At 38.7% G+C, this 20,871-nt stretch overlaps 1 protein-coding gene across 3 annotated transcripts in view; it reads right to left on the bottom strand.

Annotated features, from left to right (window-relative positions):
- ARHGAP10 (Rho GTPase activating protein 10) overlaps positions 1 to 20,871 on the bottom strand; it is a 319,834-nt gene that overhangs the window by 181,487 nt on the left and 117,476 nt on the right. For 2 of the 3 annotated variants that reach the window (XM_053216886.1, XM_027066965.2), the window contains 5 exons: positions 20,065 to 20,175; positions 17,938 to 18,042; positions 7,171 to 7,300; positions 3,869 to 3,975; positions 1,578 to 1,672 (listed from right to left, as the gene is read on the bottom strand). In XM_053216886.1, coding sequence (XP_053072861.1) covers positions 1,578 to 1,672; positions 3,869 to 3,975; positions 7,171 to 7,300; positions 17,938 to 18,042; positions 20,065 to 20,175 — 548 coding nt within the window. The remainder of the gene's footprint in view (positions 1 to 1,577; positions 1,673 to 3,868; positions 3,976 to 7,170; positions 7,301 to 17,937; positions 18,043 to 20,064; positions 20,176 to 20,871) is intronic. The other variant, XM_053216887.1, reaches the window with a different exon arrangement.

Consider the following 20,871-nt stretch of genomic DNA (forward strand, 5'->3'; position numbering starts at 1 on the left):
TGCTTACAATCATAGTAAGCATCATCGTTGACCAAGTGCATTTGGCATGGTCAGGTCTTAGAAAAAAATACAGGGTTAGGCAAAAACAATACAAACTGGAATAAAACAATATACGAAAGTACTAGGAGTATCCTGCTTTCAAACCAAATCAGATTAACTACATTTACATATTTTCTAGTAGACAGCACTGCTGATTCACCTTTTTCAATTATTTAGGGAATGTCACAATCACATGGTAATACTCACTTACAACATCGTGGCTAAGAAGCAGAAGGGGCTCTAGAGGCAGAATGCCTCTCAGAAATCTCAGAATGCCTCAAAATCTCAGCTCCTCCACTTACCAACTACATGCCCTTGGGAGAATCACTCAAGCTCTCTATGCCTCCAGATTCCCATCATAAAATGAAAAGGATAATACCTACCTGACAGGGCTGTGATGAGGATAAAATGAGATAAAGCATGGAAGAATGGAGAGCACTGTCTGGCACTTAGGACTCAGTAAATGCCCACTATGGGCATATACACACATATGTTCAAGTTATACTAGACAGCCTGAATGTCTTAAGGTATCTGAACCAGCCCTTGCTGGCTTGAAATTTAACATCTTCCGCAATGACATCCTCTTTCATTTTTTTTCCCACTCTTGGCAAAACGCTTATTAAACTACCTGCCTTCTTCATGGTGGTACCAAATTTATCATGGTGCTTAACGGCACACTTTTACACACCTGCTCTTCAATCCATTTATTGGAAAGTAAAGCATAGCTCTTCCCTCTCTGCACCAACCCCATAGACTTGGTCACATCCTCTAAGGGAAGGGGAAGCATTAATTACTTTTGTATCTGACCTGAAATGAACTTTTGTTACAGAAGTCTCATACTGTAAACTTTTATTATACAACTATGAAACAGCCTTAGCTAAAGACCAGTGTTGACAAAACCAGGACTGGCAAAGAACCACCATACTGTGAGACGTTACAAAAGAAACATTCTCTAAGTACCAGGATTTTCCTTAGTACAATCGGACACAGAAGTAAATGCCAGACAAGTAGCAATGTTATCGGACGAACTTTTTTCTGTTTTTACTTCCTCCTCTCTAGCAAAGATTCTTTTATAATAACTTAAAGTCATATGACAAGGGAAATAATAACTAATCTTTGAATAGTTTGCCTACAACCCTCCATCACATACAGAATATACACACTGAAAATTCCCACACACAAAAATGAATATTGTTCTGTATTAATAGCCCACTATCTCTTGTCAGCTATGTCACCTACTTCCTCAGTTTCATTCATTATTCTTTCAGTGCCACCAATCAGGCCTGGGTCAACGATGAAATGCTCCAAGGTAATTTTTTAATTACTGGTTAGAACTCCAACTCCAGCCGAGAGCAAGCTATCACTCCACAGCTAAACACAGGGACAAAGACTAACAAGTCAAAATGAACACAAAGCCTGGAAATGTAACAAGATAACATTCTTTCAGGCCAAGGAAACCTCAGTTTCAATTAACCTCCATTCTTTAAATCATTTTTTATAGGCTTCTTTCCTTAAGTGGCATGATTCTAATAACTTACCGGTCAGCAGCTTCCACGTCAAAACAAAACCTTCTGTCAATGGAGTCAGTATGCCTCTTGGTACATTCTTTCAAAAAGAACACTTCTCCATCCCCCTGAAAATAATCATTTTTAACATTTTCAAAAATACAATATAAACATAAACATATTGAAGAATCCTATATTGGGGTTGGAGGGGGCACAAGTTTCAAGATTTTAAGTCCATTTATCCTGTTCTCTTTCAAACGAGTTTAAACACTATGTATAATCTTAATTTTCATCATCCTCTTTTCCTTAAGGTTTTCTAGATCTTTCTCTGATTACAGTAACACTAAACCAGACCTCATGAGCACTGATTTTAAAGGGCAGATTAACGATATGGTTTCCAAATGCTAGAATATTTGTTATTCTCTTACTGCACTTTTTAAAAGAATAATTTGTTTTTAATTCGCATTATGTTACACTGTATGAAATAGTCACTATGTGACCATTTTTGACCTACAAAAACTTCAATTCCATATGAATCTACCTAAAAAGTATAATGTATCAAAGGGCCCTAGATCAGCTACTGTGATCATCAAAAGCTAGACCACTCAATGTAGGTTTTGTTTCCTTAGTGAATCACCCTGAATTTATCTTAATTTGTTTGAATACAGTACTATTTTACCTCACTAAACCATCCAAGGGAGACAGAGGCAATGCAGGAACATGGGTTCTGAGTAAAAACTGTTAAGAACTCTGAGTATATACTTCTAGACTATTCTGACATTTTCTAAAATACAAGAATCTCCAAATAATACTTAACAAACATTCAAATATGCCAATATTTTAAATATTAGCAGCCATTATATTCTAAAAGTATTTTTTATTATTTGGTGGTTTAGCAGAAAGTCATCTCATATCTTAGCATTTGAGTTAGTCCTGACTCGTGACTAACACTCAACCCTCATGCTCAATCTTAACCCCATCAGCCCTTTTAGAGTGATATCCTGGGGGCACCTAGGTGGCTAAATCGGTTAAGCGTCCGACTTCAGGTCAGGTCATAATCTCGCAGTTCATGAGTTCGAGCCCAGCATCAGGCTCTGTGCTGACAACTCAGAGCCTGGAGCCTGTTTCAGATTCTGTGTCTCCCCCTCTCTCTCTCTCTGTCCCTCCTCTGCTCACACTCTGTCTCTCTCTCTCTCTTTCGCTCTCTCAAAAATAAACAAACATAAAAGAAATTAAAAAAAAAAATGATATCCTCACAGATACATTAACAGAGTCCCTGGGTAGCTTAGTCAGTTAAGCTAAATCTGACTCTTGATTTTGGCTCAGGTCATTATCTCATGGTTGGTAAGTCTGAATCCTGTGTCAGGCTCAGCACTGACAACACGGAGTCTGCTTCGGAGTCTTGGGATTCTCTGTCTCCCTCTCTTTCTCTCTGCCCTTCCCTTGTTTGCAAGCATGCACTCTCGCTCTCGCAAAAATAAATAAATAAACATTAGAAAAAAAAAAAAAGAGTGATATCCTGACTTCCTCCTCTTCTCCACGGCCCTGATTTTCCATGTTTATTACATAACTATGTTTATATTATAAGCTGCTTTAAACATTTTTCAGGAAGATGCAAAGTATACGTAAATAGAACTGAACCTGGGTTAATTCTGTATTCACCAAAGCAAAATCATACCCATCCACCCAGATAAGCAATGAGTTCACCTTTTTTTTTTAACGTGTTACCAATTACATTCAATACTGGTGGAAGAGCTTTGTCTCCAGACTATAGATTATTGCTATGAGTTGCAGTTTCTATTTAAAACCCAAATAATGATCATCATTTTTACACAGCAAACTCCTAAGGTTTTCTTGCTATCACGTGTTGTTTTGCTACTTATTTCTGTGGGAAATAAATGGGAACTGCCTAAGTGAGAACTTTGTACATCTAAATGGAAAACAATATGATTCATTATAGATTACCTACTGTATAATGTTTTCAGGCTGTGAATAACATGTGCGCACATCTGATCTGTGTGAACACTGACCTGGCAGAACACTGAGTCGTGAAAGCTTCTCGTAGGTGTTCACTACATCCTCTAATAATACTGGACATAAAAGGATTCTAGTCCTGACCATAAAAACCCACACATACAATTCAAAAACCACAAGGGCTGTTATTTATTGGCCTATTTCATTTAGGAACAAAAGAAAACAAAGATCTGAATCCTAAAAACAAGATACAGTATATTTACCATTAATGAATATATACACCATTAAAATGTCAGCCTCAAAAAAGTACCTGTCACACAGAATACAAAAATACATAATCAAATACTTACAAGCTTTCCCCCAGATCTGTGCTCAAATGGGATTATGTTAAACTTCTTGGCTGCTTTCCGATACATGCAGTAGTGTTTGACCCAACTGGAACCGAATGGAGCAGGCCCTTCAAGAAGAAATAGATCTTTACCTTTCTCCTCATAAATAAGCAGATACACAGAGTGCCAAATGCATTACTATAGAGGAAAAAAAAAAAAATAAGCAGCAAGTAACACAGCTCAAGGAAACAAACCAGCAACGATGTGGATTCCAATTAAAAAAAAAAAAAAAAAAAAAAGTAGGGAAAATAAGCCTGAGAGAGATCATTTGAGAGAAAATGCAATACTTTTTAGCAACAGAGCAGTGAGTCAAAGACATACTTCTCAGTTTGCCACACCATTATATCTCACACCTAAAAATGTCTTAATTGTGAACTATGTTTTTTGTTTATTTCTAGGTATTAAGAGTTCACAAGGGTTTCAACGATTCCATTCAATGTATGTGATAGTTCTGGATTCGGTTCTGGCCTCTCAATACGATACAATCACAGAATCTAGCATCTCAGGAGTTCTGAGTCCACTCTAGCACCCTGGTAGGTAGCTGCCCTTACTAATGATGCTTTGTAAAGGTAAGCTTTAAAATGAAAAATGAAGAACGGAGAGGTGCTATCTACATCTGACCAGAACATTCTCAGAACCACTCTTTACCTCTTGTAGAGTCGATATTATCACCATCAGAGCTCTTAGAAGACAGTGGTCTACATAAGGAGTACCTAGCAATCTTGAGTTTCACATGCCAATAAAAGTACAATTATAACACAAGTTAGGTCACCCAGAGGTTGACAATTTTGTCTTTTACCAAGTAAAGACATTAAAAAAAAAAAAAAGCAAGTAACAGGGCTCTTGGGTGGCTCAGTCAGTTAAGCATCTGACTCTTGATTTTGGCTCAGGTCATGACCTCATTGAGCCCCACATCAGGCTCAGTACGGAGCCTGCTGGGGATTCTCTCTCTTCCTCTCTCCCTCTGCTCCTCCCTTGCTCTCGTGCTCACTCACATGCATGCGATCATTCTCTCTCTCTGTCAAAATAAATAAACTTTAAAAAAGTAAGAGGAAGGGGGGAAAAGTTACAGAGATGGAGGGAAGCAAACCGTAAGAGACTCTTAAATACAGAAAACTGAGGGTTGATATGGGGTGGGAGAGAGGGGCAAGTGGGTGATGGGCACTGAGGAGGGCACTTGTCGGGATGAGCACTGGGTGCTATATGGAAACCAATATGACAATAAATTATATTAAAAAAATAAAAAGTAAGTAACTTGTGTTGTCACCATAATTTCATCTACAAACAAGTAAACTTTCTATATCTAAAAATCAAGAAGGACAAGCTTAGGAGGGAAAAAGGGACTCATTCAAAAGGAATCCACCAAGCTTTAGGAAAAACTGACCACACTGTCTTGGGGACAGTAGAGGGTTGAAAGGGGTTACCAGACCACAGTAATCCCACCTCAGACCATCATAAGTGCAAAAACCAGAATTCAGGAACCACTGGGGTGTGTGTGTGTGTGTGTGTGTGTGTGTGTGTGTTAGGAATAGCTAGCTTGGTATCCTAGTCTATGGTTCAAAATATATTGTACAGATATTTCATTCCTAAGAAAAAAATGTTGAGGGAGGATGGCGTATTATCTTTTTAATAAAAAAAAAAAAAAATTTAAGCTTAGACCAAATGCCCAAGAAATGACAAAGCCTAACCTCAAATCCGAGTCTCTGGCCCCACATAACAAGGTCTCCCCACTAATTAAGCCAGCATCCTTTCCTGACTCCCATCTGACCCAAGCATATAGGCTTTTCACACCGTCCATGGTCCAGATAATACACTAGAGAGCACGACACAACGCCAGCATTCAGACTTGTATGATCTAAAGAACATTATTTACCTCTCTATTTTCTCAATGGTATTTTCATTCTCTCAATGGTAAATGGGGCAATAATAGCCCCATACACTTCATAGGGTTTTTTAGTGGACTAAGTGAGGTGTATAACAAGCTTCGCACAGTGCCTGGCACACAGTTAACAAGAGGAGAATTTTGCCACTGTTGTTTTCATTCTGTTTTTCCAACTAGTTTCAGCCCAATTCCTCTCAAAGCCAGTTAAGCTGGGCAACAGTTACGAATCTAAAAATTAAAGTTTCCTGTGATTTTCACTTGGGCATATAATACAAAAATTCTATCCTTCTGTCTCTACATGTTAATTTAGTCCTTTCAAATTCATTGAACAAACAGATTAAAAAGCTGAAGTGTCAGAAAAATAGAGTTCTGCTCACCATGTAACTCCTCTTCATGAGACGTGAAGAGTATGGAGGTCCAGATTACATAAGGACAGAGAGAAAAAGAACAACCACTCTGCCGACTACATATGCATTAGCTTCAACTTGAAGCACAGATATCCCATAGCTAGCCCACGAGTATGCCCTCCTACTACAGTGGTCAGTTTGAAAGTCCTGTAAATCAGCCACGCTCATTGTTAAGTACTCTGACGGCGGTCAAGGGTGGGGAGGCAGGAAGATAGCAAATACAGAAACCTTTTCACATTCTCCTCCTTTCTACCACATAGTACTCGGGTTCTACAGTTGAAGAAGTAAAGTTTAAGAGCTGAACAGTTAAAATAAGACCAAACTGTCAAAAGTCTTAAAGAATTTTTAGGTGCCTTAATTTTCAAAATAAGGACACTCTATGCACTGCATATTCACTGAGAGCAACAATACTAAAAATGCAGTGAGATAAGTTAGGATGCCACCTAGGAATATTTTGTATAGCCATCTGCAATCACCCTGATAATTTTAGCAAGAACAAATGATCTCAGATTGGTGTGGAAAGCAATGACGTGAAGGAATAGGAGGAATATGTCCCTCTTGACTTTAACATGGAAAAGGAGTTGTGGGAGGAGGAGGGTGTGCATATGTATATGAATGTGCCTATGTGTATGCGTAGGTGAGAAGGACGGGGGTGAAGGGAAAGGAGGAAAAAGATAATACCTCGCCTTGCTTTCAGCCTTACACCATGTTCCGGCATCCTCACAAGCGTTGGCAAAGTATGGTACAGAATTTGGGGGTGCAGCTAGAAAACAGGGTGCATCTTGAGTTCTTCATTTCAAGGTCCCCTCCCTAGAGCAGAAATGTGCTTTCCCCCCAAATATAAAATATACCTTCTAGGACAGGAGGGGGCAGAGGAAGTGGTAGGAATAATTATTCCAAAAATCGAGTAATTACAGTAAGACTTTTAAAATAATTTTTCATCAGTCATTCATCATTGCTTGGGGTCCTCTTACTTTTTTCCTGTACATACAGGTAGCCTTCTGCTGTGAACTGACTTGCTCGTTTGTGGTCCTTGGGATTCTGTCTGATTTTGTTCATAAGTTCTTCCACTTCTGACCTTGTTCCTTCAAAACGATTCCGCGTCTGAAATAGATAAAATATATATATGTATATATGTTTTCAGTTTTCATGTGTTTTGGATGTACATTTTTAAGCCTCTGGATAACTATAATTAAATTTGTAGAATTTTTCTATAAACTTCTCAAGGTATACCCATCTCTTCCAGTGTGTCTCTTTAAGATTGTCATTCAAAGAAAAATATTACTGGTAAAATAGCTAATAGGAGTCTAATAAGCCAAGTAGGGATTACTTTCGAAGCTTTCTAACACCAAGAATAATTGTGTTATTCAACGTAAGAATTCCTACCTCCATGTCTCACAATATTACTAAATCTTAGATTTAAAAAAAAATAGGTCATAAAATATATTGGAAGTCTTTCCTTTGCACAATCAACCTGACTCTTTGTTATTATACCAGCAGTATTAAGTACTCAGAATCTGAAAAACTTAATTCTGCTCTGCAAACTAATAAATATGAGGTCATCTTCTCCAGGTCATGGCAATTGCAGTTGAAATGATATTTCTTCTCAGATAAAGGAAGGGGGGGGCGGAATTTCATGTACAAATAATGTCTTTGCTATCTGAAGAGACAAATCACATTTCTGAAACCCAGGAGACTCAGCATGCCAATATCTCTGTCAAACGGCTACCCTGAAAACGTATATGCAAGGTGAAGTGACAAAATTACCAAGGCAAGCATGATGAGTCAGCACCACCAAGTTTCTGGACATTTCTTTCATCCACACTCTAAAATAATTGTATTAACACCAAAAAACTGCTGATGTGAAACTGTGGACAAGCGGAGATAAAAAATTTTTATTGAAATTCCTCCCCTCTCCTCCCTACAAGGAAAGAGGTTACCGAGGGTCCTAAAATAGAAAAATGGTAGAATGGTACACATTCTTTAGGAGAAGAGGAGTCTGATAAATGCAGACCGCAAAGGGGAAAACTTATCTTCAGAAGCTTATTTAAAAAAAAACAAGCTGAGAGTTAAAAAAATAAACTTTATGTGCTAGAACAAAACACAGGATTGCAGGGAGGGTGGAACTCATTTGTTAATGCCAGTTCTCTCTTCCCTTCCTGTTTCTCAAGCCTCCAGGATTTCTTGTCCCCATTTTAATACTCATCTTACCCTGATTTTATTTATTTGCCTCCTTTGTCACTTTGCTTAGTGACAACTCCCAACGCTCACTTCTTTCTGAAGGTGCATCTGTGTGTAGAATATTTATACACAAAAATACCTCTGAGATATTGTGGGTTTGGTTCCAGGCCATTGCAATAAAGCGAATATAGCAATAAAGCAAGTCACATGAATTTTTAGGTTTCCTGGTGTATACAAAAGTTCTGTTTACACTATGCTGTAGTCTATTAAGTGTGCAATAGAATTATGTCTTTAAAATGTACATATTTTAAATAAAAACCACTTTATTGCTAAAAGAAAATGCTAACCATCTTCTGAGCTTTCAGTGAGTCAATCATTTTGCTGGTGGAGGGTCTTGCTTTGATGTTGACGCCTGCTGACTGATGAGGATGGTGGTTGCTGAAGGTTGGGGTGACCGTGGCAATTTCTTGAAGTAAGACAACAACGATATACGCCACATCAAATGACTCTTCCTTTCATGAAAAATCTCCCTGCAGCATGCAGTGCTGTTTGGTACCATTTCACCCACGACAGTGCTTCTTTCAAAACTGGACTCAATCCTCTCAAACCCTGCTGCTGCTTTATCAGCTAAAGTTATGGAATATTCTAACTTCTTTGTTGTCATTTTAGCAAATCTTCATAGCAGCTTCACCAGGATAGATTCCATATCAAGAAACCATTTTCTTTACTCATACATAAAAATAACTCCTCTGTTAAAGTTTTATCATGAGACTGAAGCAATTCAATCCCACCTTCAGGCTGTATCTACTTCTAATTCTAGTTCTCTCACTATTTCTGCCACATCCGCAGTTACTTCCTCCATTGAAGTCCTGAACCCCTCAAAGTCATCCATAAGAGTTGAAACCAGCTTCTTCCAAACTCCTGCTTATATTGGTATTCTGACCTCTTCCCATGAATCACAAATGTTCTTAATGGCATCTAGGTCTCAACAGAGGGCTTAAAACACTCAGTAAATTATGCTGTAAATAAATGTGCTGCATCTAGCTTTGTTGTTCCGTTTACAGAGCACAGGTAAGACTAGAATTAGCCTAATTCTTAAGGGCCCTAGGATTTTCAGAATGGTCAATGAGCACTGGCTTCAACTTAGTCACCAGCTGTATTAGCCTCTAACAAGAGAGCCAGCCTGTCCTTTGAAGCCAGGCATCGTCTGCATTGAAAATCTGCTGTATCATGAGGCCACCTTCATGAATTATCTCAGCTGGACCTTCTGGATAGCTTGCTGCAGCTTCTCCAGCAGCACTTGCTACTTCATGTTGCACTTTTCTCTTATAGAAACAGCTTCTTCCCATAAACTTCGCAAACCGACTTCTGCTAGCTTCTGACTTTTCTTCTGCAGCTTTTTCACTTCTCTCACACTTCATGGAATTGAAGAGAGTTAGGGCCTTGCTGTAGATTAGTCTTTGGCTTAAGAGAATGTTGTAGCCAGTTTGAGCTTCTGTCCAAACCACTGAAATTTCCTCTGTATCAGCATTAAGACTGTTTCACCTTTTTTTCCCCCAATAGGCTTCACACCCAGCACAGAGCTGAAAGCAGGGCCTGAACTCATGACCCTGAGATCAAGACCTGAGTTGAGATCCAGTCAGATGCTTAACCAACTGAGCCACCCAGGCACCCCACAACTGTTTCACTTTCGTATTATTCATGTGTTCAGTGGAGCAGCACCTTTAATTTTCTTCAAGAAAGCTTCCTTTGTGCTCACAACTTGGCTGTTTGGCACAAGAGACAGCTTTCAGCCCCTGTGGGCTTTTGACATGTCTTCCTCACTAAACTTAAACATTTCTAGCTTTTGCTTTAATGTGTGATTCTTCCTTTCACTTGAACACTTAGAAGCTATTATAGGGTTATTCACTGACCCAATCTCAATATTGCTGTGTCTTGGGGAATAGGGAGGCCTGAGGTGAGGCAGAAAGATGGGGGTGCAGGACAGTTGGTCAGTGGAGCAGTCAAAACACACAATATTCTTCAAGTTCGCTATCATATACAGGCACAATCTGTGGCACCCCAAAACAATTATGACAGTGACATCAAAGACCACTGATCACAGATCAGCATCACAAATGTAATGATAATGAAAAAGTATCAAATATCACAAGAATTAGCAAAACCTGAGACAGAGACACCAAGTAAGCAACTGCTATTGTAAAAATAGCACCAGTAGACTTGTGGGACATAGGTTGCCACAAACCTTCAATTTGTAACAAATGCAGTATCTGTGAAGCTCCAAAAGGCAAAGCACAATAGAACAAGGTATGCCTGTACATAGATACACACATATATAGACATGTGCATGCCATGTATGCACAGATGCCAGCAAGGACACACACATGCACACACGTATATTCCTATTTATGTCGTGACTTGTATCCAATACTCTCATTAATTATATTAATGCCCAAATTTCCTACATTTGACCAGCAGAGGCCCCTTCTACCTGACCCCTGTACCTTTTGATATGTCTTCTTGAGTGATCCCCTACTTTCTGGTTCAAAAAGGAGTCCTAAGTCCATCTTATACTTTTCTCTGTCCCAGTCCTAAAATCAGTCATATCCCCCAAAGAAGCCCTTATTCCTTTCACTGGAGTGTAGTATTTAGAAACCAAAATCTGAACACAGTGTGCTCACAGCTAAGGGGTTGTCACTGCTTCTGGGTCTTCTTGGCAGATAGAAAAACTATACAGATGTGTGTGTGTGTGTGTGTGTATGTACACATACATACGTGCTTTTACACACATACACATGTGATTTCTATATGTCTCTATATTGGAAAAACCCACATGTTCATACCGGTAAATCTAATTCCAATCCAATACTTCCAGTCTCTTTCTAGCCTATCCCTTCCCAATTTTGCATATTTCTTTTCAGATAGTGAGAAATCTAGTTCGCATTACTCTCAATCTATTTACTTATTTGCTCAATTAATATATTTGCTTAATCCAACCAATCTCTACTCCAGCCACCTCTTTTTCAGGCTGCCTCTACACCCTCCCACTCCCACTATACCATCACCCCCACTTTTCCTGCTGCAGGGCTCTCCATGGAGTACTCCCTGCCCTCATCGTCCTACTTCCTCAGATGCTTATGACTGTGCTCTGCGAAGGGAGGGAAAGGATTTTACCATTTTAAGTAAATTATGAATGGCAGTTAAAATTGTATTTTTTAAAACTTTGAACATAAATAATAGAATGGCTAGAACCCAGTAATCTCCAATTCTAAATTCCGGTGTCTATTAAAAGATATCATCAAATAATAACATTAGGCTGTAAATTCTACAGTAAGTGACCATGACAGTGTTTACACTGTGACTGGCACTACTGAAAGCACTTTTTGGTGTTTTATTTACTTTCTTTAAGTTTATTTATTATTTGAGCGAGAGAGAGGGAGGGAGGGCAAGAGAGAGAGGAAAAGAGAGAATGCCAAGCAGGCTCCACGCTGTCAGTGTGGAGCCAGATGCAGAACTCAATCTCACAACTGCAAGATCATGACCTGAGCTAATCTAAGAGTCGGACACTTAACTGACTGAGCCATCCAGACACCCTACTTTTGGTGTTTTAATCCTCAAAATAACCTCTAAGTTAGGCTAGTGCTATCCATTGTCAGCAATATACCACTGTATTATTTCCTTTCCTTGCATGCTTTGCTAAATAAATTTCTAAATAAACCAGTCTTAAATAAAGTCTTCTAAATTAAACACTTTATTACATCACCTATTTGGGAGAACAATTTGGGGACTAAGCTGGAATTCAGACCCATCTGAGTATGTCTGGAAAACCGCTGAGTCAAGATTAGCACAGGTTCAGTCCCATATTAAGGGGAGAAGGAGCTTTTCACAGTGTTATACCCAGAAATAAAGCTTTCAAAGCAGAGGCAAAGGCTGACTCCAAGTACCGATAGCCATTTTAAGTTTTCCCATCCTAGCCCCATGACCTCACTCAGAGAAGAAAAGAAGGCAAGGCAGAACTAAAAATATGAAGGGGCACCTGGATGGCTCAGTTAGTTATCTGACTCTTGGTTTCAGCTCAGGTCATGATCCCAGGGTTGTGGGACTGAGTCCCACATCAGGCTCCACACTGAGCATGGAGCCTCTTTCTTTCTATTCTTTCTCTCTGTCTCTCTCTCTCAGTGCCTGGGTGGGTCAGTGGGTTAAGCAGCCAACTCTTGATTTCAGCTCAGGTCAGGATCTTATGGATCGTGAGTATGAGCCCCAAGTCAGGCTCTGCACTACCAGTGAAGAGCCTGCTTGCAATTTTCTCTCCCTCTCCAGCATGCTCTCTCTCAAGTAAATAAATTTTTTAAAAAAAGATTATCTCTCTCTCTTTCCCTCTGCCCCTCTCTCTGACTTGCATATTCTCTCTTTAAAATAAAATAAAAATTATGAAGAGGCTTTCATGAAGTAGTTGTAAAATATCAGGGTGGGCCCCATGAAGCCCTGCTTTAGTAACTTTGCAAAAGAACATAACATAAAGGGGTAAGTTCCTACCTACACGCGCACACACACACACACACACACACCCTCACTGTAATTCTCATATCGCCCCTCATGTGAGATGGCAGAAAAAGGAATGTTATGCAACAGACCCCAAGTGAATAGGTGATCGAGTCTAAATCCCATATAAGACACCTTCCATGGGGGTGAGGGGAACACAGGTTAGAACAGGTGCGAGGTGGGGGTGAGTTGAGGTGCAACATCGGGGCCTAAATCTGAGTTCTTATAATTAAAGGGACTCCCATGTTACCCACAAGTTGCTACGGTGTAGGCAAGCAAATGGCCATATCAAGAGGTTTCCCAGCTCCTGTTATTTACTGACCCCAGAAATACCATGAGTGACCCATGTGTATCCGAGTACAGAAGCTGAAACTAACCACCATGACCCCCTAGAGTGATTCTGCCCAAGTTCCAGTGTCAGCCCTGACCTTAAGGTATGATATCAGGAAGTTATTATCCTCATTGTCCTCATCTGTAAAATAGGAATGAAAAAAAATCTACATCATAGAACTTTTACAAAGACTAAATGTGTATAATCCAAATAAAGCACACAGGTAATACCTGGCACTTGGTAACAAAATTAATTTAGCTGCCATTACTACTACGACTACTACTGTTACAAGTAAGTCACCCAAGAGTCACAATTATTCTCATCTAACAGAGGATAAAAGGAAATCTTCACTATCAAACTGACAATTTATTGTTTTAAATCTTATTGGAAGAGAAACTGTATTTTTAATTTTTGTTTCAGAATACAAAAACTAATCCACAAGATTTTAAAACAAAGAGGGAAGGGCACAAACTACAAAAAGAAAAGGTTCAAAAGCAATTAAAAGGGACTATAAACCTATTTCTCACAAATAACCACATTTGTATTTTTTACACAATCACTTCCAATCTCTTTTTGAAAAAAAGATAGTTTATTATTTTAGTGCTCTATTTTTCTCACAACACTGTAACAAAAATATTTGGGCATATTCTTAAAATCTTAACTATTCTTAGTATTTTCTGGGGATTCTCCATGAATCCTAAGATTTCTCACATTAAATTTCCTTCTAGGAAGAATTCTATTCTAGTCTCTCTTTCCCTACATTCTTCTGGGGATAAAGATAACAAAAGTTTAAATTTAGTTTTTTAAAATACCCTTCAATTTTGATCCAATTTATATTTTTCCAGATATAGAAATCTACTTTTCTAGAAATAGAAAATCTATCTTCTAAAAGCCATCTTGCTCTGTTTTCCTTTCCATGTATTACTCTGGATTATGGAAAGTGGATGAGGAATAAGTTGCTTCCAAAATAATAAAAAATAAAAGAGGTATGATCATTTTTACAATAGAAAAGGTGAAATCAGATAGACGAAAAGTAGCTTGTTTTCATTTTTAGATAACATTTACCTTTTTTCTGATTATAAAATGATTTTGCGATTTTTTTTACTATAGTAAAATACTTACAAACCAACCAAAATCATCCATGGCATTATAGTGCAGAGATAATCGACACTATGATTTGGTTTTAATATTTGGGTATATGTCCTTTAATACACAAATATACAGAGCATAAAAATAATATGCCTTTTTGTAATTTGTAGTTTTATATAGCCAGCGTTTTCCCTTTTTTACACTAAAAGCTGCTATCATGAGGGAATGAGAGAAATGGCCAAGAAATGAGCAAATTACAGCAATACAGTAAAAATGTTCAGCAGGTAGCACAGAACAAGTGCCATGTGTTTCAAACGTGCAGGTATTTCTGAAGGGAAAAGAATTAGCTTAAAGCAAAAATGAACAGCAAAGACACCTTGGTCAGGTGTTCTCAAAATTGCCAGTGAGGCACAAAGAAGAGGCTCTACTTGAAAGAGTTGCAGGAGCAGACTCAGAAACACAACAAAATAAAGAGATAAATATTTAGAGAAGCAGTATCAGGGCAATACTGATGACAATCCTTAAATTCCAAGGGTACAGAAAAATTTTCCAGTCAACTGTTCTTTGCCCACTTCTCTATGGGAAAGCTGTTCTCAAGTGTGTAAGTTAACTTCTGAATATATTTAACCAAGTTATTTTGTGAACCTTTTTTTAAATATTTTTTAATGTTTGTTTATTTTGAGAGAGAGTGAGCATGCAGGGGAGGGGCAAAGAGAGAGAGGAAAAGAGAGAATCTCCAAGCAAGCTCCAAGCTGTCAGCACAGAGCCTGATGCAGGGCTCAAACTCAGGAACCGTGAGATCATGATCTGACCAGAGATCAAGAGTCAGATGCTTAACCCACTGAGCCACGCAGGGGCCCCTTGTGAACCATTTTAAGTGATAGTTTGTTTTTAAGTTTTGCTTGTAATATTTCATGACTGAGTATTGGCTCATTTACATTGAAATATTTAATCTCTCGCAATTATTTTGGTGTATGTAAGGTAACTAGATCCCTCTTACAATACAGGCTTGTTACAAAAGTACTTCCATCCACAAGCAAGCTGTGCATGGACAGTTTCAGTGAAGCCCACGGGAGATGATAATGTGTCTATCCCACCTGTCACCCAAGACACTAAGGCACAGCCAGCTTCATGGGCATGTAGTCTGCACAACCACAAAGAATCTTGTGCTCAGAAGGTCACACACTTGGTTTAATGCTCTGTTGTCACAGACTTGAAATTATTCATTTTTAAATAAGGGCCCTGCCTTCCCATTTTACATTGGTCCCACAAATTATGGATCCAGTTCTGCCTGAAGGTTCTCACCCAGGCCAGCCCTACAGTTAACAGATGATGTCCACACAGAAAAAGTACATTTCCACAAGTTATATAGGCAGTTGGTACAAGAAAAAAATCAGGAGTATAATTTATCTTCTACACTAACTATGTAGTGTTCTTTTCACAACACTGTGTTCAGCTGTCTGCATAAGTATTCTGAAAAATCATAGCAACATTAGGCTAATTCTACTACCTATAGAGACAATTTCAAGTTAGACTAGGGGCGACTGGTTGTAAGTCAGTTGAAGGTCTGACTCGTGATCTTGGCTCAGGTCATGATCTCATGGTTCATGCGATAGGGCCCCACATCCGGCTTTGTGCTAACAGCATAAACCTGCTTGGGATTCTCTGTCTCTCCTCTCTCCCTCTCTCTGCCCCTCCCCTACTTATGCTCACTCACTCTCTCTGTCTCTCTCAAAGTAAATAAATAAAAAACTAAAATAAAATCAGAACTAATCAAGGCACTTGGGTGGCATAGTCAGTTAAGCATCACTCTTGGTTTCAGTTCACGGTTTCAGTTCACATCATGATCTCACAGTTCATGAGTTCAAGCCCCACATTGGGCTCTGTGCTAACAGCCTGCTTGGGATTCTCTCTCTCCCTCTTTCTCTGCCCCTCCCCTGCTCGCTTGCTCACACACTCTCTTTTTCTCTCTCAAAATAAATAAAATGTTACTTTATCACAAAAATAAAATTAGAACGTATCTATACATATGCATTTTGATATATTTTTAAATTCTGTTACATTATAATCACTGACAGTGGGGGGGGGGGGGGAGGGTTGTACTCTTAGTTATTTAACCCAGCTCAATGTCCAAATAATCTACAAATACAAATTGACACATGATTTACAAAAAAAAAAAGAAAAAGAAACTTCGTTATCTACATTTCCAAATGTAGGGAACTATGCAAAAACAAAAACTTGGAAACAAAATCTATACAAAAATCATTCCTCCTCAGTCTCAAGATATCAAAGTGAAAGTCAGGCAACAACAGCACAGAGAGTCCCATCTTTCATGTGTCTTTCAGTATGCGCTCATATGCATGTATTCCAAAACTCACTCGCTTTTTTTCCATCAAGGTCTAAAATTATACTAAACATAATCTGAATAGCATTCCAATGAGGACACTTCCCAAAGTCAACTCAAGTGTTAAGAGGAAAAACACCCACCACTTTCTGATCAAAATCACATATGTTGTAATAATTTAATAAATTAAGAAAGCTCTCCTAAATCTCTTTATCCAAGACCTCTTTGAAAGCATACATTTTCCAGGAAAATAATACGGACCAACTGCAACTGTGAACTCAATACATTAGTGAATATGCATAAACACAGGAAAGAAATTCCTCTTGAACCAGCAACCAAAAATCAAGTAAGATACACAGAAGAAACTGAGATGATTTGAACTAAAATGCCTTACATGTAATGTGGAGTGCTCTTTTGTCTGTTCCCTACATGGAACACTGAAAGTTACATAACAAAACTTATCCTTACAACTATCCCACAAAGTGCAATATGGTGACAGTTAACACTACTGTAGGACATACTTAAAAGTTACTAAGAGAGGGGCGCCTGGGTGGCTCAGTCAGTTAAGCGTGCGACTTCAGCCCAGGTCATGATCTCACGGTCCGTGAGTTTGAGCCCCGCATCGGGCTCTGTGCTGACAGCTCAGAGCCTGGAGCCTGCTTCGGATTCTGTGTCTCCCTCTCTCTCTGCCCTTTCCCTGCTCATGCTCTGTCTCAAAAATTTTAAAAAAAAATATTCCAAAAAAAAAAAAAGTTACTAAGAGAGTGGATCCTAAGTTCTCATCACGTGAAACAACATTTTTCTGTGACTACATGAAGTGACAGACATTAGCTAAACTCTTCATGGTAATTGTCTTTCAATATGAATGTCAAGCCAATACGCTGTACAATTGAAACTTATAATAGTACTGTGTGTCAATTAAATCTCAATAAAACTAGAAAAAGAAAAATATAATTTATGTGACTCCTGATTTAAAAAACATACCTAGTGACTTTTCTGAAAGGCAAGAAAAATAAATTCATAAAACAAATTCATTAATTTAAAAAAAAAAAACCGCCAGGTGGCACAATTCCCCGAGCCTCACCTCCATGAAGAACAGTTTGTTATGCTGAGAACTGACCAGAAGGTGGCAACGTAGCCTCAGTTTCTCAGCACCAACAGCTCAGTCTGGTCTTAGTTTAAGGTTTTTCACATACCAAATCAAAAATACACATCTCAAACATCCTTTATACCAGAAAGCTTTCATTTCCTTACATTCTGAATGTTGATCTGTAGTTCCATTTTGTAGTGATTGAAGTCTTTGGCAAGTTCATGGCCCTGATGATAGAAAGTAAACATTCCCTGAAAAAATGACAGCATCTAAGACAAAGGGGGGGAAAAAATGACATTAGCACAAAAAAAAACCTCAGGGGGAAGAAGAAAGAATAAAAAACAGCCACGTTTCCCCCATCCCATTGCAATTCTACTGAAATAAAATTAAAAGAAGTCACCAGAAGTCAATTAAATCTAACCGCATATTATTTATTAAGCTGTCTCTTTAAAAAATGAAAGATTTGTGATTTCTCCTTAAATATCAGAGCCATTAGATAGCTTTTATAGTGCACTGTACTGAAGAAATGATACAGCACCCATGTGTTCTTTTTTTTGAAGAGAATCTCCATATCCATTTATAATTGAAACCTTATCACCATAGGTCAACACAAACTGTAACAAAAAGTGAAATCACAGAATCAAAGAGCTACAGGCTCTCTCCAATGGCATTTAGTGCAGCACAACCTCTCTCTTTTGTCTACCAGGACAGTCAGTGACTGGGGCAGAGACAGGTAGAGACAGGGAGATAATTAAGCTCTGAGTTCTTACCAACCCTCAACCTGCTCTTCTTGATTAGAGGGCACCTCCTTCCGCCCAAACATGGGAGTAAATTTAAAGTGAGTACAAGCATAATTTGGGATAGGAATTAAGAAAATCCTGAAATTCATTTTCTTTATAATGTCACATAGCATAATGGCTAGCAATCTGGGACTCTAATGTCAAGTGGCCAGCAGGGATCAATCCCCAACTTCAGCTATGTTATGAGACCTTGGGGAAATTAATGAAATTTTCTGTACTTCTATTTCCGTATTTGCTTAGTGGGATAATAAAAATATCTCCTTCTGGAGCTCCTGTGTGGAATAAACACATGAGCATGATGAAGTATTAGAACAATGCCTTGAACAAAGAGCACTGTAAATAATGTAGGTCATTATTATTTTACATAAAAGAAAGCTTTAAGGAGATGAATTGTTCCCTAATGGTTGAAATTAGGTTAATCTATTATTCCAACTGGACTATTGCTTCCATGAATGCCAATTTTAAGTTAATCATTACTTGGTTATTTTTTGTTTCTCAAAATCACATACAGTGGATAATTGTATACATGTAAATTTTATCTCAGTAAAACTGTTTTTTAAAAAACCACATGCAAAAAAAACACCTATATTAAAATTAATCTTGCGAATCATGAATTCTAGTGTTTCTTGTTTTCACTAAAACCCACAGTATGAATTATTACTTTACATATCTTCATATACATCACATATATATAAAATTTATATAAGCACAAACACAAATCATATGTCTCTAAAATAAGTATAAAGAACTGCCAGAGTAACTCACAAAATAGTTTCAAATGCTCCATATGCTGGTTCTTAACCTCGGCTGCCATGAGCATACAGTCGCGTTAAAAATAATTTGTTACAGGGGCGCCTGGGTGGCGCAGTCGGTTAGGCGTCCAACTTCAGCCAGGTCACGATCTCACGGTCCGTGAGTTCGAGCCCCGCGTCAGGCTCTGGGCTGATGGCTCAGAGCCTGGAGCCTGTTTCCGATTCTGTGTCTCCCTCTCTCTCTGCCCCTCCCCCGTTCATGCTCTGTCTCTCTCTGTCCCAAAAATAAATAAACGTTGAAAAAAAAGAATAATAATAATTTGTTACCAAGAACGGTTTAAAGTGCTAAAATTTGGATTGGTGTACTTGCTTCAGAACAAATTCGAGAAGAGTGAAGATTATCCATCGACACCACTGCTCACTCTCCCATCCTAACACTTCTTTCACAGGGTTTTCTTTAAAGGGTGGGTCTACAATAGGGTGGCAGAAATTGCACCTGATTGCAGTCATTGAGAAATAATATTCACTATATGTTGCTGTGCAAAGGCCGAGAACCACTGAACTGTGAAGGTGGTTCCTTGACCTCATCACGATCTGGGTCCACCCTTTACAATTCATGATGTCTTGCTTCCTGTGTATGTATCCTGGTCCCCAGGAACTGTAAATTTCATCTAGAAAGAAAAATGCTTCTAGGATATCTATTAAATGTAACAGCAGAACAACTTTCTATGATACTTACAGGTTCCACAAACTCAAACTTCTTTCTTTCTTGGATCTCCTGAAGCTTACATACATACTCAAGGGACAGTTCATAAAAGTGCTGCCGGTTTTGCTCCACTTGCATATCTGCCTATGTTAAAGTAATAGAGGCTGGTTAAATCAGAGATGGTAAGGAGTGAAATGCTTGACCAGAGGTTGGCAACCTGCAGCCTGGTTTTCTACACAAAGTTGTCCTGGAACACAGTCGTGGCTACTGGTTTATAGACCTTCTATAGCCACTTTCCTGCTAGAACAGCCAAACTGAATACTATGGCTGCCACAGGGACCTTAGAGTTTGCAAAAGTATACAGCGTTTACTATCTGACTCTGCAGAAAAAGTCTGCCAACGCTTGCTCTTTATGATGAGATTGGCCCCAAAGGATTAAACACTGAAGGATGCCTCTTCACGAAAAACTCACCCCAACCACAACGGACACCCAAGGTTGAACCATACACATATGATCAAAATCACATAAACATTATTTCCGTTGACAAATCCTGTAAGAATGCAGTCGGCCTGGGAAACTGTAGTCACTTCAGTAGTCATGAGTGAAGGCAGCAGGTGAGGAAGTGGTAGCTATGGTACCATCTCAAGAACCTGGTTCTTAAATACCATACGATCTGGTAATTCCACTTCCGGGTATAACCCAACAAAAGCGTTAATTTGAGAAGACGTGAGCACGCCTATATTTATGGCAGCATTATCTAGAATGGCCAAGATATGAAAGCAGCCAAGTGTCCACCAACAGATGAGCGGATAAAGAAGATGTGCCATATATACAATGGA

The sequence above is a fragment of the Acinonyx jubatus genome, chromosome B1, assembly GCF_027475565.1.
Source record: "Acinonyx jubatus isolate Ajub_Pintada_27869175 chromosome B1, VMU_Ajub_asm_v1.0, whole genome shotgun sequence".
Lineage (NCBI taxonomy): Eukaryota > Metazoa > Chordata > Mammalia > Carnivora > Felidae > Acinonyx > Acinonyx jubatus.